The following is a 27,067-nucleotide window of genomic DNA, read 5'->3' as shown; positions in this document are numbered from 1 at the left end:
GGCTATCTGCCCGAGGGCATTTACAAGCCTAGCCCATCGTTTTGTGGCTTACGCCACCCCTTAAGTATGGGGAACTATACCCATTATTTTGCTGTGCCTCTGTCGAGCAGTGACACTGAGGTAATCCCTGGGGTATATTTGCGATCTCCCATCCATTGGTCAAGATTTCTCTTGAACAAGGCCAGCGAGGTGCTCTGCCTCACATATACCGGGATTTTGTTCCACAGCATAGGGAGTCTTTGGGTGATGAATCTATCCCTCCAGCACGTCCTATTAATAGCCGTGTCGAGGTTTAAGTCTCCCGCCCTTGTGGCTCTGGTGGATCTAGATTTTTTGAGGTGAAGCATATTCATCAAATCTGGGTTTGACATGGCCTTGTATGTTAGGCAAAGGTCACCTCTGAGCAAGCGGTAAGCGACTGAATAGAGCTGGAGTTCTTTCAGTCGGGCAGCATAGGACAGATTTTGAGACCCTTTATCCTTTTGGTGAGGAACTTTTGTGGTCTCTCCAGCTGCTGCAAGTGTCGGGTCAGATACATTCCGAATTGGGCATTGTACTCAATCATTGGTCTGATGAGTGATGAGTAAAGGGAGACCATGACCTCCCTTGATCTAGATGAGAATCCCTTCATGATAAGGTGGGCAATGTAGAAGGTCTTCCTAACTACTTTAGCTACATGGGTGTCGAATGACAGACTACAATCAACCTGGGTCCCCAAGTCCCTGATAACTTCTTCTGTGCTCAGTGGATTGCCACCTATTTGGTAGCTAGGGGTAACCTTGTTTTTCCCGAAGGGTATGACTATGCATTTTTGGCATTTAACTTTAGGCCATGGCTCTGGCACCAGTTATCCGTTTCTGTGAGACCCTTCTGAAGGATATCTGTGTCAGATGTGTTTTCTACTATGGCTCCCAGTTTGCAGTCATCTGCAAACTTTGTCAGCCATAACCCTCCTGTGTTTGCTTGTACTTGGAAAAGTAGATGCCAAACAAGAGTGGGCCCAGGACTGAGCCCTGTGGGACCCCACTTGTGACAGGCTTTGAGTCTGACATGGCGCCAGCAACTCTGACCCTGTGGGTTCTGTCACTCAGCCAGTTTGCAACCCATCTTGTGATGTATGGGTTAACATTTAAGCTGCTGAGTTTTTCAATGATACCCGAGTGAGGTATTGTATCGAAGGCCTTCGCCAGATCCAGGTAGGCTGTATGGACTGCCTTTCCCTCATCAATGGCTTTGGTGACTGTTTCGCAAAAGTCAACCAAGTTTAAAAGGCATGATCTGCCTTTGACAAAGCCAAACTGGGTTGGATCCAAGGTCTGCAAATTCCCTATGTCTTTATTTATGAGGTCCATTATGATCCTCTCCATGGCTTTGCAGATAAGGCTTGTCAAGCTAATAGGCGGTAATTTCCAGGGTCGGTGGAAGCACCGCCTTTGTGAAGTGGGACCACAGTTGCAGTGCGCCACTCCTGGGTACATATCCAGAGGTAAGACTTTGATTAAATAGCTGTCCTAGTTGTGGGTTTAATTCCTCATTGAGTTCGTGGAGCACACAGCCGGGGACACCGTCGGGTCCCATGGATGCTGTGTTTTTGCTTTGGAGAGAGCAGTTTTAACTTGGGCGTTGGAAATGTTTGGGGCTGCAATCGTTTGGTATAGATATCTCTCCTTTTGGGGAGGGGAGAAGTTTGCACTGAACCTGTCAGCCAGTATGTTGGCAATGTCTGTAGGATCAGTAATCTTCACATCATTTTGATTAGTTCTGAGCATATCTGGGAGTTTCCTCCCAGGTTTCTAACATAGCTAAAGAATGCCTTATGATTGTCTTTTGAGTCTTTAGCTATTTTTCTCTCAAAATTTGCTTTGGATGATTTTATGAGAGCTCTTAGTTTTTTACTTATAGTGATCAAGGGTGTCTTACCTTTTAAGGATTTTGCTCTATCTTGTAGTAGCTTCCTCCTTTTGTTGTAGAGTTTGTTTATGGCTGGGGTCCACCAGAGTGGACGCTTGCCTTTGGTACAGAGAGTCTTTGTTTTGCTTGGGATTGCCTTATCCATGCAGTCCTGCAGGTGCTGGTAGAAGGCATTTGTGAGTGATTCAGCGGCTTGAGTACTGTTTTCCGCCTCGGGGCCTTAAAGGAGACCACACTAGTCTTTAGAAGTGTGAAGTCGGCTTTCGAGAAGTTTTTACTGTGGTCTTTTTATTTCAGGTGGGGTGGGATGAGGACCTCCAGCGAGATTAGTTTGTGATCTGATCTCACCAGTGAGGGGTATACTTCCGGTGTTGAACATTGTGCTCCCATGTTCGTGATGATGAGATCAAGTATGTTATCTCCTCTTGTGGGATGGTGACTAGTTGTTCCATGGCATTTGAGTTTATGAATTCCAGGAACTTTTGGGCTAGGGTGTTTGGGCTTGAGTAGTGTTCCCAGTCTATATTAGGGTAATTGAAGTCACCTAGTATGATGGTGTTTGGTGATACATTTATCCCTCTAGTGTTTTCAGGAAGGCCATGTGAGGTTCCTGAGTTTGTGAGGGTGGCCTGTAACATGCTACAATTTGCAGAGCAGTCTTGCCTATGGTTAATTGCACCTGGATGGTCTCCGATGCATCGTGCGTTGCCACCAGTCTTGAGGTGTGGGTGTCCTTGATGAATATGGATACCCCCCCTCCTTTCTTGGTATTGTCCGGATTTTGGGGCGGAACGCATGATATGAGGTAAAACCTGATAGTGCTGGGGTGCTCTCAGGAGCCTTGAACCAGGTTTCTGTCACAGCACAGACATCGATGTTCTCCATATTGAGAAGGGCCTCGAGTGCGTGCATTTTGAGATTTAGACTTCTGGCATTGAGCAGCATTACCCTTAGTTTTTTCCTTTTTGTGTTCTAGGGTGGTAGGTTTAGAATTTGAGCCTTGCCTAAAAAGGCACTATGGGGTGGCAAGAGCCTTTGCCAATATCCGGAATCCCGGGGTGACAGGTGCAAGCCGTCCCTTAGCAGCGTGGCTTGTCCAGCATGTCATCCCAGGCAGACAGACACTGGATCCCCTTTGAATGACACCAGTGGTTAAGCCAATTGTTAAAGCTGATCATCTTATCTCTGTATTGTGGCATCATTCTTGGTGAAGGTAGGATACTGCTCAAGGTCAGGGTCATACCTGCCTGGGCTACATAATCAGAGAGCTCCTCAATGTCTCTTTTCATGTAGTCCAAGGAGGTACGTCTCAGGTCGTTCACACCAGCATGGACAATGACTGAGTCATATTTGTACCTGCTGTTGAGAGACCTGAGTGCTTGCTTTATGTGGCGGATTCTAGCGCCCGACAGGCAGCTTACTGTGACCTTCTCCTTACTCAGTCTGGTGAGCGTGACGCCAGTGTGTCTGACTATGGAGTCACCAATGACTAGTGTGTCTGGCATTGTGTTTGGCCTTAAGGGCTGTGACTGTTTGACACTCTGACTGTGAGGTCTATGTGTTGCAGGTGCTGTGTTCTGAGGTGGTGGTTGTTTGGGTGTCTGCTTAGGTGGCCTCTGCTGTTTTGGTAGATTTTGTTCAGAGCCTCCGAGTATGTCTTTGTGTGTTTATGTGTATGATTTGAGGTTGTGATGGTACTATGTGAGACTGGGTCTATAGTGTGTGTGGTAACCTTCTCCTCCTGACTGGTCTTGCCAGTCCTATGTTGAGAGAGCTCAGCCTCCAGTTTGGCCGTATAGTTGCATCTCTCGCATGTATTTGTGTTTTGTGGGAGGAGGAGAGGGTTGTCTGTGTACATGAGGCAATTGTAACATTGCCTCAAAATTCCCAGGTTCACCAGCTGAGCAGGAGAGGACACTAGCAACTGATCCGTCGACATGCTAGAAGGAATAGACAAAAACTTTGAAAAAGATTCCGGGGACGTGGGTGACAGAAATGGGGGTTTGCCTTTTTGGGGTACTATCTATGACAAGAGTGCCGTATCAAGGTAATAAGTACTGTAGGAGCAAGTGCTAGGTTTAACAGATAGAGAATAGTCTACTTGGAGTCAAGTAGAGATGATCTTTTTAGTTATAGGATACGCTGATTAGATCAGTAGTATAGTTCGAGGAAGGTAGTTTTAAGGGAAAATTTGAAGAGTGTAATTTAGGTAGCCAAATACCAGTCACTTTTGGCCCAAAACCTTCAGGCGTCTGCTAGAAACCTGAAGATAAATTGGAATTTCACCTTTCAACAACAATGACTCCAAGCATACATCCAAATCAACAAAAGAATGGCTTCACCAGAATAAAACTAAAGTTTTGGAATGACCCAGCCAGAGCCCAGACCTAAATCCAATAGAAAATCTGTGGGGTGACATGAAGAGGGCTGTGCACAAGAGATGCCCTCACAATCTGACAGATATGGAGTGCTTTTGCAAGGAAGAGTGGGTAAACATTGCCAAGTCATGATGTGCCATGCTGATAAGACTCCTACCCAAGAAAACTGAATTCTGTAATTAAATCAAAAGGTGCTTCAATAAAGTATTAGTTTAAGGGTATGCACACTTATGCAACCAGCTTATTGTATGTTTTTTTATTTTTATATTTTTTCCCTTAACAGATTTGTTTTTCAATTGAATTGTACAGGTTATAGGTCACATTAAAGGTGTGAAAAGTTTTGAAATCATTTATTTTGGTCTCACTCTTTTATATCACAAAAACCTGGCATTTTAACAAGGGTGTGTCAACTTTTAATATCCACTGTAGACCTGGTGGACTTCAAAGATGAAGATGTGGAATGTGGTCTTGAATTTCTATGTAAGGATTTCTCCTGTAAAAAGGGTACCCACAGGCTAGGACAGACTGGATCTGGGGTAAACCTTGGCTCCGGTAAGACAGGAGTCCTGGACTGCAATGGAATCAGATCCAAAACATTGGTAGGATCTAGAGGCTTGGAAATTGTTGACGTCAAAGCTGAAGATAATACAGACAATAGAAACTGATCAGGGGATTACTTCCTTGCCTTTCTGCCCTTTTCTTGGTACAGTTACTCTTGTTCCCCTTGTGTTTATCCAAGAACTATTTCCTTGGATGTGGAAGCTCCACATGCAGATTTTGAGGAATCAGAAGGAATGAAACTCTTGAGCGTGAGTTTATTCCAATGTCTGATCACAGCTCAGTGACCAAATGACATGCAAAATGAGTAATCCTCTCTCAGATGAGCTGCCCCCAAACAATATACATACTTAAATGTGAATCAGAATTTGGCATTTTGTAGCTACAAGTTACACATTTCCTAAAACCAGTAGGATTGTCCAACCTAGCCCCTGAAAGAAAAGGAAAAACACAGAAACACTACCAGCAATGACAAGACTACACAGAGAAAAAGAGATTGGTTTAAAAGTTTATATAAAGGCAGGAATACCCACAATGGTAATAAAAAGTGCTACATATAACTAGTAGGAAAAAGGAAACAAAGCACAGAAGACATGAAAGAGATCTACAGATTTTTTTTAATTTATGGGAAGCACCAAAAACATTCAAACAGAAAATTTTTGAAGTATTTAACTGAATAGAAACCTGAACCAATGAATCACATCTGTACTCTACAAGTGGCAAACGAGATCAGCGCTAACACTGGGGAGAGGATAGGATTATGGGTAAAGGGAAGAGCCTGAACTATGGCTCCTAAGCCTGGAAAAAGCAGCCAAAGTCAGAGGCAAGATGCAAGTGGGAATGTAGTAGGCCCTTGCATTAACATAAGCACTCACAACAGCCACCGGTAGATATAGTTGGGGACTAGCTGAAAAGAACTGTCTCAGCCCAGAGAGATAAGAAAAAGAGTTGAAAATGCGACTATGAAAACAAATTAAAAATCTGAAGCTTATGTTAGATACCTGCAAATATAATTGGTCATTTAGCAGATAAGCAACATACAGTGACATGGAACAGACTATTTGAAAAGCACTACACAATTACTCCTGAAATTGAGAAATTACAGGTAAATATAAGGAAGCAGCAAAGAGAATATTATACTATTTTACATGTCTGCAAATAGTGCCTGGTTCACTGCTTAATGGGGAAGCAACATACAGCAGAACGGCCTTGACAGTACCGTATGCTGATATGCACAGATGCAATAACATAGCCGTGTGCACGGTGCTCTATCCGAGAATGAATTAATACAACCTCCAAATGTACAATTTCAATTGTGCACAGATCTGTTTAACATTTGTGGACATTATTAATTCCACTCTGCTAATATACTTCTGAAAGAAAGATAATGCTTGGGAAGGAACAGAAGGTATTCTGATTCTTTGAGAAGTACTGCTGTACAATACTCAATATTCAGACATGATACTAAATATAACCAAGAGAAACATTTTACTTTAAGTTACATGACTACAAATTTTGATGTGCTGTTAGCATGTGATTCTTGCAGTATTGTGGAAAACCTTGGTACACAGAGGCTGTCTTAATTCTGCCTCATAATTCCAGGTGTTAAAAACGCAATTAAGAGGAAGTAATGTACAGCATTAGTGAGAAGTATCCAAAATAAAGACAAAAGTAATATTTCACTTGATTTTACATTTATGCGGCTGTGGTACCACCTTAGGTACTGTGTTCTGTGTATAACTGCACTAACATAGTCTACAGATGCTATTCTATCCACAGCAGAATTAACAGCGATTTACAAATGAAACTGGTCCACCTGCAACATTTTGCATTTGGTTTTCTTTTTCTAATGAGGAAATCACACACAGATACACAGTTTTAACTATCTGTCAAGCAATAAAAAACATGTTGCTGAATGGCGTTTTGCAAGACTAAGATAATACATATCCTTGCAAGAACATCTGTGCATGACTGAATTAACACAGCCTCCAGATGTGAAGCTGCAAATGAGAAAATTAATATAGACTCCATATGTTATTCTATATGAGGAAGTACTAGCACACAAGAGATGGAGTGCATTACAGGATTAATGCTGACAGATACTATACAGTGCATGTTAGAAATATGACATACAAAGGGTGAAAACTGACATTACCAGAGTCGAACTGAAACCTTACACTCTGCAATTTATCAAAGGGAGGCAACATACAAAATGACTGCAGTAAAGGCACAGTAATGATGATGAGAAAAAGGATGGGACAAAGGTTGTCCAAGAGAAACATTGGTTTCAGTTTCGTATTGCAAGGAATGCCTTCTTAACATTGGTGGAACATCATTTGACTTTTTTCACTTGTATACTGGTTTGCTTTAACGTTTGCATATAGAGCTGTTTGAAGTTTGCTAGTCCTTTAAAAATGTGTGACTGAAGCCTTGTACTGCACCTGGGAACGTGTATAAGCCAATTAAAAAGGCAGACATATGATTATGTAGGCCTACTAAACTTACCAAGCAAACAGGATTATATCTGAGACCTTTTATAAGTTTCTAGCGAAGTTCTCAGAAAACACACCTGAAGACTTCCAACTAAATAATGCTGACAGCTGGTAATTTTGGGTATAAATGAACAAACGGACATACACAACTTCATACTCATAATTGAGGATGTTGTTGTCTTTCGGCTTTTCTCGGTTAGGGGTCGCCACAGCGGAACTCAGGTCCGTTAATGATTGGCAGTAGATTTTCATGAACGCCGAGGTGCCAGCTCGACGTTCAACCTTCAACGAAGGCACTCCCATTTACGCATGTCTTTCAAACGCCCATCCAAACGCGGGGAGGACATGCAGACTCCACACAGAAGGCACTCCCCGCACTCCAGCCGAGAATCAAACGAGAGAACCTCTTGCTGTGAGGCAACAATGCTACCACTGCACCACCACAGACTTTTTATCCATGCACTCCATTAGTACTACCCCATATACACTTTGAAGGTTTTATTATTACTGTTATATACTAACAAGATCAATGTTATGCCGTTAGGCAGACTATTTTGCTTCATGTTGTAACTGTAATTATTCTCACTTGCTGTACTACTACTAGGGTCTATATCATATGAGCGAATCGCACAAATTGCGAACGCTCACAACATCGAATGTACCGGACCTCAAAGTGCTTTTTCTGAGATCGCGGTACACTGAAGAATGGGATATTTGCCCTTTCCTCACTGTAGTGCGATCTCGGAGTTGGAATATATATTTAGCGGGGGGGTGTGGGGTGCACAACCCCCCCACAATAGGAAGTTAGAGGTCCGGTACATTCGACACCATGAGAGTTCGTGATTCGCTCATATGATATAGACCCCTACTGCTATTGTTATTTACTAACTAGATCAAGGTTATGATGTTTAGCAGAATTTGCACTTTTTTTGGTAATTATTGCCAGTTACATTTTTATTCTATTTTGGTGCTTTTCTCCCCAGGTCTCGACTGAAAATGGACTTCTAGTCCAGTTGGACATCCCTGGTAAACAAAGGTTAAATAAATAAATATTATGCACTTTATTATGCTTGAGCGATGGCCGGTCCATGGAAAATCGTCTTACATGAAACTGGTCCTTGGTGCAAAAAAGGTTGGAGACCGCTGACTTAACCCACAGTTTGTAGATATACACTCCGAGAAGACTCGCACAACAGTTTTACTCTGTTTCATATAGACTGTTGAGATGCGATTTATGTCTGGCGTACAAGGCATCCTTGGATCCCACTCTGATGGACCCTTTGAACATCCACAAAATGAACAGCACCAGGACTACTAGAGCTAAGGATTTAAACTTTGCTTGGGACTTAAACAGGACATTTTTGAGGGACAGGCATGTCTCTCAACAGAATCCCCATTCTTTAGAAAAGGCTTCCCATCTATGTGAAGCAGAGCCCTTCCTGAACCATACTCAAGCACAAACTAGACCAGTGGATGGGAAATCAAAAATTCATTGCTGGTCCGACACTCATGTCCCAGATGGACAGACACAAATGTTAAATCATACCTTTAACATGCATCTCTTAAAATAACCTCTAAGGCACAATAACTCTTGTGATACATTTGGGTTGCAGGGCTAGGCTTATAAAGGCGCCAGTGGTTGTTAGTGTAGTATATACCTATGAACCTATGGAAATCCAAGATTCGCAGCAATAAAAGAGGATTAATGAAATGCTATCTAAGAACAAAACATTGCTACAGGGTTAATGATACATGGATGAGTCAGCTGATCCCCGTTCTTTCAGTAACTCTCCAAACACGAGAGAAACAGCATAACCACCACCAATACTCTGAAGTACACATTTCTATAACTGACAGTTGACACTACTCTCAATAGCTACATACTACATAAAGGGAATAGCTTCAGCTTAACAATTAAAAATGTTGTATCTTAACCTTCAAACCATTTCACTCCTACTGCATACCCTGCACACCACATCCAGCCATATCAAACTTACATCGCTTATCATGAGATGCACCTATATATGCATTCTTGGTATAAGCTCTTCAAAATACACAAATACCCATTTCCAACCTTTCTTTTAAAGTCGAGAAACACATTCTAACCCTGATCCACAACCAAAATACATAGGCACACAATCCGATCCACTTTCATACTGCTGAAATACACTTCATTGTCTAAAAGCAGCACATAAAGCCCACAGCATCTGCAAAAAACAGAAGTTATGTACTTACGTTATCTGTTTCCATTCTTCCTCAACTGTTGGTCTTGGACCCAACTTAGGCAACTTTTTCTGACTTAGGATCCATAACTCAGTCTCCACCCCTTACCCATAATCCCCTCCTGTACCCAACATTACCTTAGAATGAGTAGGTCTTCAAATCCTATAAAAAATTACATAAATTACAAATATTTATTACTTGAAAACTACATGACAGAGAACAAGACAAATATGCACTGGAGCTGCAAGTGTATGTAATGCTGTACTAATGGCAGCCCACACAGTCATACCAGAAGTCAAGGGGGGAAAAAACTTTCCATGCAATGGAAGAGGGAAGAAGGGAGGGAGGTGGAAACAGACAATACAGATCTATCACTATTAAATACATAACTTTTGTAGCTGGTGCCTTTTTTCCATCCATTCTTCAACTAAAGGGACAGAGTCTCCAGCTACTTGGCTCCATGGTTGGTCTCATGGAAGGATGCTCCGGTGGAAAGCAGAACTGAAAACCACCCCATCTCTGGCAAGCAAATCCAATGGGAAATGAAGGTATAAACATTATACCAGGTGGAAGCAGCAGAAACATCATCAATTGAAGCCACATAAAAGAAGACTGAAGAAGTAGAGACAGATCTTGTTGAGTATGCTTTTGGTGGTTTTGGTAGAGTCATACCTTTTTGCTTATAAACACGGAAGATGTAGACAGTCAACCACCTAGCTATAGTAAACTTTGACAACGCCTGACCCATCTTGTTCTTAAAACAAGAAAAAACAATTAATCTGATTTCCTAAAAGGTTTAGACTCATATAATTGAGGATACTAAAGTTTAAAATGAAGGGTGAAACATAAATCTAGTCATACAAAACTTTTAAACTCAGTTACATTACTTCTGATGCAATTACCATGCTAAGTTGGAAACAAGAGACATAAGAACACACATCTATGTGACCCTGTAAAGAATAATCAAAGCTACTCAAAGGCAGGGAACGGTGACAGTAGCACAGAGTACATACATTGTCACAAACAGCAAATAAACTGGACAGGCAAATGTGTGACTGTATACTCCTTCAAGATGACAAGGAAGTAGCAACAAGGTGTGGGTACAGTGAAAAGGTCAAAAGCTATGAGCATGGTATCTTCAAAAGGTTGAAAAACCCGAATTAGTTCAAAGAAAAGCAAACACATACACCTATTTATGGGTATAAGATGGATGCAAAAGAAAGACAAACTAGGGAAATGGCGTCAGTTCACGGGACCTGATAAAACTTCCTCCTTCGAGCCAAATTTGAACTTGAGCAGATTTCTTTCTGATTTACTTGCAGCACTTGGAAAAGAACACACCATAATGGGCTGTTACCACCCTGTAAGGATTTACTCTGTTCCTGCTCCATGTAAAATTAAAGCAGATCACTGATGGTTGCACATTTTCTGGTGAACAGCAACTGCAGCTGGTGATTTCACTATTCCACAGTATTCATGAACATTCCAGAATTTTGTTAGAGGACATGGATGGTCAACAGCATTTTTGACAAACATATGTCAACTCTACATGGATGACCAAAAACCCAATTCTCAAGCAAGAATAATGGACTACACGAACTTCTCTCAAGTATTCCACTCACAGGATCTCAGTGCCACAATCAATACCAACCAGCACAAAAAGAATGAACAACTAGCTGCAAAAACTACACCTGCCTCTACAGCATCTGATACAGATAAAAGTTACACTCTCTCACATAAACCTCAGCAAAGTGGGAATATCTACATCCCAAAAAATAACACATAATGGAAGTGGAATCAACACTAAGGGTTATACCCTTCCTCTATCTCATCTGATGTAAATTGAAGGTTGTACATATTCTCAGATTTATGAGACAATAAGGACACCACTAGTGAAAGGAACTTTTGCATCTTTCCAAACCCACTGTGTCCATGCATATTATACAACTTTCTACAAAAGATGGATTTAGTGGGAAATGTCCCACCATCACCATGAGATTTGCCTATTGCAGAATCATGAGGTTTGAAGTGGTTGCCACAGTTAAAGTCATTAGGTCTTTTTCCTTCTCATACAACCTACAGATTATGGAACCATTTCTGAGGGAAAACATCTCTGGTAAAAGTTTTATCATGACTGCAATGCTAATAGGCAAGGGTGAATGTTCATGCCTCCTGCAAGATAATATGAGCTAGCAAAGGCCTCATTTGGATGGCAGATACTGAACAATCTTTTCATCCAGTGTCAAAATACATCATGGCAGTATTTACTATGATGGATCAGCAGATGCAGTACCAATAGCCCTGATCTCCATCAAGAGTCTAAGACACTTTAAGGCTGGTCAGATGAAGGAGAGTGATGGTAAGATGTGCGTTGTAACTACTTATCACTGTCCTATTAGCCACACTGCCATGAAATCTGTCACTGTATTTCCACATGTTAATTACTTAATAACCCTAGAATCACTGAAGTTCTCAACAAATCAAGATGTCCATCAATTACCGTGTGTGTCTTGCCTTTCTGTCAGGGTGTTGTGATGTAGATGTTGCCTAGGTTTTTCATACCTACCATACTTTGCAGTGGTTTCCAGAAAAAAAATCACCAGTCACTTTCAAATGCAGTCGTAACAGGACACTCATTGCACCTTTCAATGAAATAAGACTTCACTGTCTGCAGTTGTTTATCTTTTCCTACTGTGTGAACCTCTACAAGTTCAATATCTGAGATACAACTGCATTCCAGGATCAATGCTTATGCATACCAGTTCTATGTAGCTAATTTGTGAACATTTCCAGCTTTCCAGTACAACGCTATGCAATAAAAAAATCTGTCACTTCTGTGATGTCAGCTGGCTGGCCTTTGTGTATACAACTTTGCATTTACACTTCCTAACCTTCTGCTATTTTGTCAGGTTGTGCAGATTCCTTTTGCTGTTCATACATTTGTTGCTTGCACATTTCTATGGTAACAATCTGGACAGGCACTGTGAATGAAGTCATATATCCACCCCTAATATAAACCAACTAAAATGCAACAAGTCACACAGTCAAACTGACTCTGTTAAAAATCTGTAAAATCCTGCATTCGACAGTTATTCATTATAGACAAAACGTCCCTTCCTCTTTGACACGTTTTAGTAAAGCATCCACGGAATTATACTTGGATACTCGGGTATAACGTGCATATTACGCTGCCACTGTATCCTCAAGGTGCTAAATGCAGTTCACAGTTGACTTTGACCATTGTGCATTTTCAGTACAGAGAGTTTTGATAGTGTTGTCTTTCCTCTGCTAGGAATACATTTCTGTTCAGAAAAATAGTGTAAACTCAGTACCGTTACATTCTGGATAAGAACTTCATTCAACACAATGAAAATAAGTCATATATCTGCTTTTAATGCAAACCAGACAGAATGCAATTTAACAGTCTGACATATTCTAAAGGCCATGCAGGTTTACTGGTGGTGTCTGCCAAAAGAAGGTTACTGCTCTGAAACACTCTTGATACTTCCTAGTTAACTTTTTGGGAAACATACACACATATAGATTTATTTATTTTATTATAAAAGCAAAACATCTTTATAACTGCATGCAAGCTTGCCGCAAATGTAGTCAAAAGATACTAGCAGTAAGGTCACTATGAAATTATTAAATGTATAAATTTTGAAATTTTATTTTCTTCATAAGCCATCACAAAAACTAAATTTTGCTCCTTGCATACATTAAGACCATTTCTCTTGTAATATGGCACAGCACCACTAACTACGAAGAAGTCACCTAAACTGACCACAAATAAAAGCTGCAAATTTTTCCCCAATATTCTCCTTTCCAACAACACTTATATTAAAATGACTCCAACAAACCACACTATCTAATGTTACCTGTGATCAAGTCATAGAAGCGATCACTTCAGTCAGACTGTCTTTCTCATCCCCAACCCCCAAGTAGGAAGACAGCTAATACCAGACTACAATTAAAATTCTGACCAAACTAAAAGTAGTTTAGCTTTTTGTAAACACACACATAAAAAACATGGAACCTTCATGCGCTCTCTCTCTCACACACACACACACACACACACACACACACACACACACACACACACACACACACACACACACACACACACACACACACACACACACACACAGAGTGCCCAGCAAGCCAAAAAAGCAATCAACTATTATCATTCACAGCCTACCTTTCCACACTCTCCTCCAAAAACAAATCACTTTATTAATCTTTATAAGCCTGACGTTTGTGTGTTAGCAAGTAAAAGAAATAACAGCCACAGTAATCTCACACACATATAAACACACTGTGCTTGACAAGTTGGATCAGTAATTAGTTGCCTTCCATGCAAATGGCTATTCTCTGAGACAGAAGACCAGCCATTATTTATTGATTCCACTTGATTACACACTTGTGTATTTAACTTCTCAAACACACAAACACACATGTACATACAACCTCACTTGCTCAAACACTGCCCCGACGAGTCAAACCAACTGCTTTTACACAAAGCCTGTCCCCCACTCTAAAATACTCACCCTCTGAGTGTGTACACCTCTAACATTTGACTATGACCAAGTGAAATAAATAATGGCTAAAGTAATGTAACTCACTTACTTTATTTTATTAATTTATTTATTTGAAATTTATTTGTTTACCGGGAAAGTCTGACTGGGCACAAGTGCCCTTTTCCAGTTAAGGTCCAGGGAGAAAAGTTCCAAGACATCATATTTAATGCAATCAATATTTACAATTCAAATTTTATAATGCAGTTTCACTGAATACATAGCAGAATAGCCAGTATTATATAAAATAAAAACTGTCTTTCGGCTTTTCACGGTTAGGGGTCGCCATAGCGGAACTCCGGTCTGCTAATGATTGGCAGTAGATTTTTATGTGCTGGCTTGCCGGGCCGAATGCACAACCTTTAACGAAGGAACGTCCATTCACGCAAGACGCTCTAACTGAGAATTGAACTTGCAACGTCTAACTGTGAGGCGACAATGCTACCGCAGCACCACCACTGCAGTAGCCATATTATATAAAATATGGATTTATATTCAAAAACATTAAACTTGCAAGCCTTGTACTGACCCTTTTCAGACAGAAGAGTGGTGTATAAGACAGGCAGGAGTAATTTAAGAAACAGGATCATATGAAGTTACTAGGCTAATGGCCCTAGGGCCCTTACAAGTCTAGCCAAGTTCTACCCTTATTTCCACGATCAGCATCAATTGCCCCTGTCCAAGAGGGACACAGGTGGAACCTGCGGGGTGAATTTACAATTACCCAATCCAATCGTCCAGATTGTGACTGAAGACGGCCAATGAGGTGGTCTGTTTGACATGAAGTGGGAGTCCGTTCCAAAGGTGTGGCAACCTCTGGGAGACAACTCTGTCCTTCCAGCAGGTTCTATTAATGTCACATACCAAGTTAAGGTCAAATAAGCAAGTTTGAGTGTTAACAGAGAAGTAGTGATGGAACAGCACTTCAGTTGTGCTAATTAGAAGTAGGTATGGTAGTTTAAGTACAATAAAGTTAGGGGAGAAGCAGATTAAATAACTTAGCACTTTAAAGGAAGATACAAGAAAGGTGATGGAGAGTGTTTGAGAGTTGCATCCCATTTCAGGACCAGTGCAAAGCCAGGAAGCAGAGAGGAAGTCTTCTAGGAATGTTTTGAAAAGATGAAGATGTATGATAGACCTGACTGTCAAAGAAATGTTATTCCAAGTTTTAGCTATGCTATAGGAAGAGAGATGGACACCAGCAGCCCTAAGTGACTGAAATACGATTTTGAAGGTAGTATTGGAGTAGGAGTCTAACTGCAGGGCAGGCAGATTGGGTACGGATGACTTTATGGGTTAAGATGAGCAGAGTATAACACAGGTGGAAAAGAAACTTGAGCTAGTTAAGTGTTTTTAGTGCTACACAGAGGTCGGCATGGTAAAGTTTATTGTAAACAAATCTGCTGACTTTGTTACAGCACTGTTCAGATTTAGAACTAAGTGAGGCTTGTTCTTCTCCAATTTGCATACATACATATGTACAATTTGTACCTTCGTTGAAGGTTGCGTGTCAGGGCTGGCAACTCGGCACGTAAAAATCTACTACCAATCATTAGTGGACCGGAGTTCTGCTGTGGCGACCCATAACTGGGAAAAGCCGAAAGACACAACAACATATGTACAATGTAAACACACAAATCAACACAGTCAGTGACAAGGCAGATCAATAAATGCTGCATTTAATAAACGGCCTGTATCAACTTCCCCAAAATAATCACATTCTGATTGGTTATACCTCTGATATTTGACTCCATTATCATTTGGTCTCCTGCCAAGGACAAAAAAAAAAATCACTAAAAATACCACCAGCTTAAAGAGCCAAACGGATAAAAAGGGTTTATGTTAAATCTTCGAACGCTGGAAATGTCGAACGTCATATGGTCTAGACCATATGATTGACATTTAAAGTGTTCGAAGAGTGACTTTTAATGGCGCTGAACAGTGCAGAATGGGAGCATTTCCATTTTCTGCACTGAAGTGCGGTCTCGGAGTTGGTATATTTAAGTAGGGGGGTGTGGGGGATTGCATGGGGCTTGCTCACACTGTTAAGGTGTGTTTTTCTTTTTTTTTTCTTTTTTTTTATTCTATATTCGAACTTTCAAATGTCAGCCATATGGTCTCGAACATATGATATTTGACATTCTGGACGTTCGAATATATGACATAGACCCGTTCGAATATATGACATAGACCCGATAAAAAAAAGGTCATGGACAATTACTACATGTACTGTTAGCAAAGCCCAAGGGCGGCCACGATGGTGCAGCGGTTAGTGTTGCCACCTCACAGCAAGAGGTTCTCCAGTTCGATCCTCGGCTGTGGTGCCTTCTGTGAGGAGTCTGCATATCCTCCCTGTGGTCGCGTGGTTTCCTCCGGGTGGTCTGGTTTCTTCCCACATCCCAAAGACATGCTGTAGGTGGACTGGACACTATAAATTGGCCCTAGGTGTGTGTGCGTGCGTGTGTGTGCCTTCTGTGGAAGGTTGGGCGCAGAGCTGGCAACTCAACACCGTAAAACTCCACTGCCAGTCATGAGTGGACAGGTGATCGACCCCTAACCGGTAAAAAGCCAAAAGAAGAAGATGACTGTTAGCAAAGCCCACTGATTTTATTTGGCATCCTTGTAATGTTTTTGCTCAGCAAAATCTGCAACAGAAAAAAAAAAAAAAAAATCGCTGGAAATCTGCTCTCTTGAGTAATCTCTGTCAAAATTATAAGAACCTGTCAACAAGAAATGACATCAGTTATTTCTTTTGAACAAGATTAGTGTCTTAGAAGTTTATAATATAATAATAATAATGATGTTGATGATAATGATAAAAAGAAATTACATCAGCTGTTTCTAATCAACTTATGTCACTACATACCTACAGATAAGTCATGTACTCATTAGCCATGACCTGTTACAACAGGACAGCAGGAGAGGGAGGCAGTATAATACATTTCACATCATTCTACTGCCAAGCCTATTTTAATGTTGTTTTTTCCCCTTTGGTAAATTATGTTCAGTTAAAATATTAGATGTTACAGCAAAAAAGCATTTAAGGCTAAGGAAGTTTTTTTATTTTAATATCCTAGCTTTTATGATTTTAATATTAAAAACAAACTAATGTTTTAAAAAGTTGCAATAACTTTTAAAGTTTTAAAATTAAAAACATGCCAGAAAAAAAGCTGTCCAGCTAACCTGGAACCCAATATTAAGGGATTAAAGCTCACCATATTTTGTTCAATGTATGTGGCATCTTATAGTCATATTGTAGAGCACTGGTTTCTCCAAACTTTTCAGCTTAGAAAGAAAGGAGGTCCGCAGCTACATGATCTGCATTCTACAATGTACTATCTATGCTGCAGAAAATGACCAGTCAGTGGTGCCATGACATAATCCATGGCCAAGACTTTTTCTTAAGATGATGCCACCATCATCACCTTTATCAGGCAAGTAAAGCTCGTAGGCTAGGCCAAATAACATTAAAATAAATAAATGCTGCAAAAGAAGAATGAATTCAGTTTTGTGTGCATGCTTTAAAAATTATGCAAATTAAAACAACCTACACAGTGCAGCTGTACTAATCAGTAATTTTTCATATTTTAAATGAAAGTGAAAACAGATGCTGCAGTCTTCCTGTTCTGAAGAAAATAGAGGAAGTTGCAAAAGTTATCTAAAATTTGTTTAATAATCACATTACTATGAAAATACAAAAGATGCAACACTTACAAGAATGGAACACAAGATTCCACTCACGAAACATATCGCAAACCATTTCAGTCTAGTGCCAAAGCTAAGCGACGTGCCATCCAGGACCTTAAAATAGAAAAAAGAAACTAAGACATTAGTAGATCTCAGCAATGCAACAACATGTTTACAAACCAAACATTCCTTAATGTTTTTACATCAAACACATTATTCGGCTTACATGAAGTGTTTTCTTCTACAGCCATGATTCTCACTTACCTTTTTGCAACCAGTTGATTATCCTTAGGTCAGCATGAAAAAAGCAAAAGGTAACTATGAAAGTTCTATTTTAGAAAGTACTATAAAGAATTTACAACAAACAGCAAGCTGTATTATGTACACTGCTCTCATTCAAACATAAATACGTTAAGCATGAACATTATGTATGTCACACATGGAGTACCCAAAACATAAACACAAGGTAATACTACTTCAAATACTGGCTTTTAAATTAACTAGTTCTGTGATTAAATGGTCACACACTTCTCACACTATTACATGGTTTAACCATAGAGCCCTGCAAGGTTTACCTGCAAAAACACACACACACACACACACACACACACACACACACACACACACACACACACACACACACACACACACACACACACACACAATGCCAGACTTTTTAAAAGTAATTTAAAAAGAACAGTTTTAGTTATGGAATATTATACTGAATGAAAACTCTCATTTTTAAGCATATTATCTCTAAAATTAAGAAATCTACCTCTTTTCTTGATAAATTGTTATGACAAAGAATGGTTGTAACGAAGCACAGAAGTGAAACACTCATCCTAACTGTGCCTCTCTAAACGACACATACTGCAGGCATTAATAATAGTGAGGAAACAAAATGTATACACACTTACCTCAATGATGCATCTGTTTATTATAAAGTTATAACTGTAGGAGTAACATCTTTCTTTAGTAACCTCTCAGACCTTTGTCACAGGCATTAGGACCTTGCCAGAGACCACAAGTTCTCAGCCTGCCAGCCGCCTTCCCTTTCCTATCATACACATCAAACACAGAGGAGACGACTCTTTTCAGCTCTGCTGTCAGCAAGAAAGCTGAGGAAAGGAAGAAAAAGCATAGGATATTATGAAACAGAAGGGTGTGGAGAGTCGGTATATTATCAAAGATGGAATTTCATATGTAGCTGCCACTATGGTAACTGCCCATAACCTTCAAATATCGTAAGAGGAGGTCCATCTTCAAAATGTGCAATTAGCAAATCCTGCTGGGTTTATCACTCTCATGGGAACATGCTCCTGAAAGCAGACACAGAACGACCTGGACCTGAAAGTGTCATCCAGTTTACTCTGTCTCATTAATGTAATTGGGGAAGACCACATCACTGTTGCACAGGTATCATCAAAGGAGATGTTTCCGAAAAGCCCTCAAAGATAGTCACTGCTTTTGTAGAGAGACCCTTAATGGCTGTAGTAACAGCCGTTCTGTGCTCATCACAGCAGAAAAAGCAACAAAGCAGGCTTATCTGGAAAGGCGGTATTGCTAATTTTCCTGACCAGCCTGGATTTGGCAACAGACACAGAAAGATGATCTGCCTTTCTGACTGACATGGGTCTGCCCACATAAGATGTAACCAATTCATAAAATGAAAATATTCTCCATGATTATGTTAAAAGGTTCTTACTTCACATGTAACTCCAGGAATCCATTAAAGAGCCTAGCCAAATTCCCAATAACCTCAAAGTACTGTCTGATTAAGTGACTTGCACATAGTCACATAGAAGGCAAATGAAGGTGGAGAGATTCAAACAGTGTACCCTTGGCAGAAGAAGCAGCTCATTAACAAATCACAGCTTTAGTGCTCTGCCCTAACTGACAGACTACATTAGAATACTATTCCGGGAAGAAGAAACAAACTGACAAACTGATTCCAGTTAAATCATGTTGCAACTTTAGACATAAAGGCAAGATAAGATTGAAGGTCTGCTCTCTCCTTTACTCATTAAACCTAATTAACCTTGCAGGCATTTCTCTAGTATCATTCTAGTGATCACCTAGGTGTTTAATACTGCCTGTTCATTTCAACATTAATAACTAAACAGTTATGCTATATACAAGGTACTCAATTTCATTTTAAAGCTTACACAATGGGCAACACAACTACATTCACATCCAACTTCTTTCTACTGCAGATAAAGTCATACTCTTTATTCATATATCGATTCCTTCTGTCATAATTTAAATACTTATATCGCAAAACCAAGTAACAGACTGAACTGCTTAGTCTCATATGAACGCTCAGAGCTAGATGAACAAAATGGAGCTAACAACATTTGTATACCTTGAGTGGTTACTAAAATATTTTAAACTGGTTACACATTACACAAATTAATATTTACTATTATCGCAACAGTGGATATAAAACGTTTACACACCCCTGTTAAAATGCCAGGTTTTTGTGATACAAAAAAATGAGACCACAATAAATAATTTCAAAACTTTTCCCACCTTTAATGTGACCTACAACCTATACAACTCAATTGAAAAACAAACACATCTGTTAGGGAAAAAATATAAAAATAGAAAACGTACAATAAGCTGGTTGCATAAGTGTGCACACCCTTAAACTAATACTTTATTGAAACACTTTTTGATTTAATTACAACATTCAGTCTTCTTGGGTACACACCTGCCCATCAATTAGACTCTGATTAACCCCAAATAAAGTTCAGCTGCCCTAGTAGGATTTTCCTGACATTTACTCAGTTGCCTGCTACAGCAAAAGCCATGGTTCACAGAGAGCTTACAAAGAATCAAAGGGATCTCATTGTTGAAAGGTATCAGTCAGGAGAAGGGTACAAAAAATGTCCACAGCATTGGATATACCATGGAACACAGTGAAGACAGTCATCAAAAAGTGGAGAAAACAGTGACGTTGCAAAGAACTAGACGTCCCTCCAAAACTGATGAAAAGACAAGACGAAAACTGGTCAGGGAGGCTGCCAAGAGGCCTACAGCAACATTGAAGCAACTGCAGGAATTTCTGGCAAGTACTGGTTGTGTACTACATGTGACAACAATCTCACGTATTCTCCATATGTCTGGACTATGGGGTAGGGTTGAAACATGGAAGCCTTTTCTTACCCAGAAAAACATCCAGGCCCAGCTAAAATTTGCAAAATAATACATCAAGTCTCCCAAAAGCACGTGGGAAAATGTGTTATGGTCTGATGAGACCACGGTTGAACTTTTTGGCCACAATTCCAAAAGGTACATTTGGCACAAAAACAAAACTTTGCATCACCAAAAGAACACTATCCCCACGGTGTAGCATGGCAGTGGCAGTATCATGCTTTGGGGTTGCTTTTCTTCATCGGGAACTGGGGCTTTAGTCAAGGTGGAGGAAGACAACTTACTGCTGGCATTTTGCCATTCCCACTTACTGGCTCTCCCACCTTTTGTTCCCCACCTTGCCTCCATGGACATCTATATTCTACATGGCCCCACAGGTTGTATTTAAAACATTTAACCCTAGGTTCAGGACGTGTACCTGGACTAGTGGCTTCCTCTGCTACTGGCAGATTCCGTTGGGGCAGTCTCGGCTACCCACCATGGGTTCCTTTAGACCCATGAGCAGCATTGGGTGCCCCTTTCCTGTGCAGTCAGAGGTCTCAGACAGTTCCAGAGTGGGACAGGGGGATTCTGTTGCAGTGAGTGATGAAGGTCTCCTAGGAAAGGAGATGACCCTCTCCACAACCTTGAATGCAGAAGAACTCCGAACTACCTGGAACTATCTCACCGGGGTAGACGCCACTCGGAAGCAATGGGCCTCCTGCTCCAAGGGGGAGTCAGAACCAGGCTGTCAAAGAAAATGCCCCCAAGGGGAAGAGATGGCTGTGAGACCTTTGTAGTCGAAGTCAACCCCCCGGAACCGACCTCGATGCTATGGCTCAGACACGTGCTCGGAGCCAAAGCAGCTGGAGCCAAGCAAGTCGGTGAGAAAGCCAGAGGTGAAGAAGAAATCTCTACTGGCTCCAACACCTCTGCAACGGGACCCAATGGAACAGACAACTCCGAAACAGAGGGACAAATTGGAGAAGGAGCTACAGGCTGCAATACGGAGAGCCTCATGGACCTAGAAGTGGACAGGGTGAACACAAACACCATCTGGATCTGCGTCTCGAGGAAGCGCCTCATGAGCTTACTCACATCCCTAGAGGACAGACTGCGGGAAGACCAAGATGAAGCTGAAGAGGGAGGTGTGACAGATCTCCACTGAGAACAGGTCTGAGATCATCCAGAAGGCACTGGCAGAGAAGACCCTGACGCCTACACAGTCGGAGCCAACACAGAGGGACCACAACTTGGCCCCGTTGCCCCCAAGGAGGAACAAGGTAGAGGGGAGGTAGAGGTAAGAGAAACAACAGCCAAACATGTCAGTTCCGAAGACTTATTTCTTCTTTGGAGGTTCCGAGGAGGACCACTCAGGAGATGGCTTCTTGGACTCCTGTGAATTCTTGGGTTTCTTAGCCGGGGGTTAAGCCCCTGATATGGAAGGACCCCCGGCAGTGGTGAAAGGAGGAAGCAAGCCCTTTAAAATGAGTTTGCTTCTCTTATCCACCAGAGCCTGGGGGGTGAAAAGCCCTGCATAAAGCCCCAAACAGTAGGCGCACTTCCCCATGGGCGTCAGATAAGGGAATCTTTCCCCCACAGAAGTGTACTTTTTAAAGCTCAAAGGCTTCTGGGCTTCTGATCAGTCATAAGGAGAAAAGAAGTAAGGGAGCGAAAGAAGGAGAAACTTTTTTTCAAGTGCAATTGCTAGAACCTGACAGCTAGAAAGAAAAAGAAGGCAAGGGAAAAGATAGAATAGGTAGGAAATATCAAAAAATTGGAAACTTACCCAAAAAACTCTAAATGGAGAAGTTCAAGCCAACACCAACCACGGCAAACAAGATCTGAGGGAACACAGGGGGAGCGGGGCATTATGGGTTGGTAGAAGGAGCTCAAGTTTAGAATCTCATGTTGTGAGAAGGTGGACGGTCAAGTTCTGAGCATCAGAATAGAGTCCTTCAGGTAAATGGAATGAAGTGGACAACATCGGGTTAACCTTTTACTAAGAGAGTTAATATTTCAGCACCATTTCTACTTTCTCTCTAGCTTTCTTTTACTATTGGTGGCAAGCTACCTTGGCATAAAATGACTAAACCAGAACACTAAGTGACAAAATAAACTAAAGTTACACATTTACCACAACGATTGCTTTGCAGAGGCACTTTCAATCCATCACTTCTGTGACCACAACTGGCAAATCCTTACTCAGCTCAGTTGAAAACCTTCTCAAGCTACCCTCTTCATATCTCAGTGGGCTGCACGTCAAAGCCGTCAGGAGAAAACCATAGACTACCTTCAAACTCCAACAAAAGCAACAATGGACCCCTTGGCAGGGGGACAAGAATGGTGATGAATCTAAAACTGCCAATACAGCTGCATTGTTAACATATATAACGTTTGTGTCTGAAATTAGGAGTTTCAGCTCCATCCTCTCTAGGACAGAGTCTCAAGCTAGTCATCTTGAGTGGCGTGTCGTAAACAAATACCTGAATTATTACAGCTTCAAAGGCAGACTTTGATCTGGAGAAGCTATCCAGTTTATAATGCCTTGCAAAGAATTTGGTAATGCTGACACAGCCAATATACAAATCATTCACTGACGCAGTTTTGATAAAGAATAAAAACGGCCAACTTCCACTCGAAACCAAGACCACGAAAAAAGAAGAAGCCAACAGGATTAGGAGATTTTAAAATTGCAAACCAGTCTAGTAACCAAGTCCAGTAAATCACTAGTAATGAACGCTTTATTTAGTCTGCGTTTTCGTCCAACAAAAGACTTCATCAGATACAACACACGTAATCACAAGTCCCTTTTTATACATAATTAGTAAAATCCTAACCAATCATATCCAACTTTTGTTTTAAAATAAACAAATGAATTGCAACCTTCCATTGTACATTTCTGAATGAACATTGTTTCGTAAAACTTTAAAAAGTGTTAAAATACCAATGTTTAAATAACCTTGTTAAAAGTGTCCCTAAAATATTTTAAAAAAACTCTTATACTCCTTTATTATATTATATTAGATTGGAAATCATGAGCAATTAAATGTATGTATTAAATATATTTTAGTACTTAGAATTTCATTGTGCTCCACATTTAAAAGTATATGGTGCCATCTCCTGGTCTTTTTTATTATGGCAACTATATTTATATATCTGTTGCTTTTAACTTTAGTAGTGGTAAAATGGAAATGTATTTGTTTAAACCAGGGGTTTTGTTTGCCTCCAAGGCTAATTGCCACCGTAGTTCTCTGTAGCCAATATTTTCTTCCCAAGGACCACCTCTCATATCCACTTTAACTTGGTCCAAGACAAAGAATCTGAATTCATATTCCTTGCATACTAGTGAATGTCTAAATAGTGCATTAGTTTCTTTGCATTTCCTAATGTCGTAAGTATGGTCGTAAGTATGTTCATAAATCCTCTTTTTTAAGGATCTTTCAGTCTTACCTACATAGTAGGATGAACAATTATTACAAATTACTAAATAGACCAAGCCCCTAGACTCACAATTAAAATAGCCTTTACTGTATAGCCATAAACCCCTGCTATCTAGGTAAATTTTCTCGTGATTTGTTATAAACTCACATTGTCTACATTTTCCACATTTGTAAGTACCTACCTTATCTGAATTAGCCCTATCCCCCAATTTTTTGTTTCTAATATTCCCTGTTTCTAAAGTGTTTTTTATATTTATAGAATTTTTGAACACTACCTTTGGACTGAGTTCTGAGAGACCCTCTATATCTGAAAGAGTTTTAAACTTCTCCCATTCTTTTTGAAACACTTCTTTCACCTTCTTGATGGCATTAAATTCAAGGACTAGTGTCTGGTGATAGTTTTCCTTCATTGATGACCCTTTATTGTTGTCATTCAATACATACTTGGACCAAGTTAAAGTGGATATGAGAGGTGGTCCTTGGGAAGAAAATATTGGCTACAGAGAACTATGGTGGCAATTAGCCTTGGAGGCAAACAAAACCCCTGGTTTAAACGAATACATTTCCATTTTACCACTACTAAAGTTAAAAGCAACAAAGATATAAATATAGTTGCCATAATAAAAAAGACCAGGAGATGGCATCATATACTTTTAAATGTGGAGCACAATGAAATTCTAAGTACTAAAATATGTTTAATACATAAATTTAATTGCTCATGATTTCCAATCTAATATAATATAATAAAGGAGTATAAGAGTTTTTTTAAAATATTTTAGGGACACTTTTAACAAGGTTATAAACATTGGTATTTTAACACTTTTTAAAGTTTTACGAAACAATGTTCATTCAGAAATGTACAATGGAAGGTTGCAATTCATTTGTTTATTTTAAAACAAAAGTTGGATATGATTGGTTAGGATTTTACTAATTATGTATAAAAAGGGACTTGTGATTACGTGTGTTGTATCTGATGAAGTCTTTTGTTGGACGAAAACGCAGACTAAATAAAGCGTTCATTACTAGTGATTTACTGGACTTGGTTACTAGACTGGTTTGCAATTTTAAAATCTCCTAATCCTGTTGGCTTCTTCTTTTTTCGTGGTCGCAGTTTTGATAAAGGCCTGAGATGTATCCCTTGACCAAGACGTACGAGCAGGGACAGCCTGAGGTATGGACTTAACAAACGTTTGGTAGCAAAATCTAATGCACCAAGTAAGCCATGCAGGAAAAAATGACTTTGGAAACTTTTTGACCCAGTTTCTCTGAAGAGGAGGGGACAAAAAAATCTGACTTTGTCGCTTCCATCCAAATACAATACGATCCATCTGCAGACACCCAAACAATGCAACAGCTATTAACCTGAACTGGAATAATTTGGGAAGACAACTGTGAGAACTGATGACATGATCAACTTTTAACATCTTTATTAAGTAGTGACAGTTACATGTACATTAATAGGAAAGAAAACGAACCATAGTGATATTTTTCATTGCTTTCATGCAGTGCACATTTTTAATAATCATTCCAACATTACAAATATTACACAATTTCTGCCATCCCTTAAAGCTCACTCCTCCATCCAATTACAGATTCATAGATAAGTACTAGGCTATCTGCCCGAGGGCATTTATATGCCTAGCCAGAGTGTGTCGGCTTTCACCGCCCCATTGATTAATTAACTGATCCTCTGTCAAGCAGCGCCAATGAAGTGATCCCAGGGATGTATTTTCTGTTACCTATCCACTCGTCAAGGTTTCTCTTCAAGAGTGTTAGTGAGGGGCTCTGCCTGATGTAATTTGGAATTTTGTTCCAAAGCATGGGGAATCTCTGTGACAGGAATCTGTCCCTCCAGCATGTTCTATTTATCGTTGTGACGAGGTTTAGCTCACTAGAGCGTGAGGCTTGCAGTGACTTGGATTTCTTTAGGTGGAGCATGTCCATCAATTCTGAGTTGGACATGGCTTTGTAAGTCAGGCAGAGAACACCTATGAGTAAGTGATATGCCACTGAGTAAAGCTGGAGATTTTTTCAGTCAGGTTGCATAGGACATATGTTTGAGGCCAGTAATCCTCTTGGTGAGGTACTTTTGTGGTCTTTCCAGCTGTTGGAAGTGTCTTGTGAGGTACATCTCAAATGGGGCATTGTACTCTATGATGGGTCTCATGAGTGACTAGTAGAGGGGCACTATAACCTCTATTTCTAGATGCGAACCCTTTAGTAATTAGATGGGCCACATAGAAGGATTTCCTAACTACTTTGGCAATATGATTGTCAAAGGAGAGATTACTATCTACCTGGGTCCCCAGATCTTTTATTACCTCTTCGGTATTAAGGGGGCTGCCACCTATGTGGTAATTCGTAGGTGTTTTGTTTTTCCCAAACGGGATGACTATGCATTTTTTGGCATTTAGCTTGAGGCCATGACTTTGACACCACGTGTCCATCTCAGCAAGGCTCTTTTGGAGGATGTGTCAGCCGGAGAGTCAATTATGGCTCCCAGTTTGCAGTCATCAGCAAACTTGGTTAACCATAGTCCTCCTGTGTTTGCGTGTCCTTCTGAGAAGTATATGCTGAACAGTAGTAGGGGTCCCAGGACCGAGCCTTGAGGGACACCACTTGTGACTGGTTTAGAGTCGGACCTGGAGCCCGCTATTCTTACCGTGTGA

General features: G+C 40.4%; 1 protein-coding gene across 2 annotated transcripts in view; it reads right to left on the bottom strand.

The window, feature by feature from the left end:
* Nucleotides 1-27,067, bottom strand: part of SFT2D1 (SFT2 domain containing 1) — a 753,002-nt gene that overhangs the window by 602,774 nt on the left and 123,161 nt on the right. For both annotated transcript variants that reach the window (XM_044069517.1, XM_044069526.1), the window contains exon 2: nt 17,851-17,937. In XM_044069517.1, the coding sequence (XP_043925452.1) occupies nt 17,851-17,937 (87 nt within the window). The remainder of the gene's footprint in view (nt 1-17,850; nt 17,938-27,067) is intronic.

The sequence above is a fragment of the Protopterus annectens genome, chromosome 1.part0 (assembly GCF_019279795.1).
Source record: "Protopterus annectens isolate FY-2018-M chromosome 1.part0, PAN1.0, whole genome shotgun sequence".
Lineage (NCBI taxonomy): Eukaryota > Metazoa > Chordata > Ceratodontiformes > Protopteridae > Protopterus > Protopterus annectens.
Note: the sequence above shows the minus strand (reverse complement) of the source record. Positions and strands in the feature narration are given on the sequence as shown.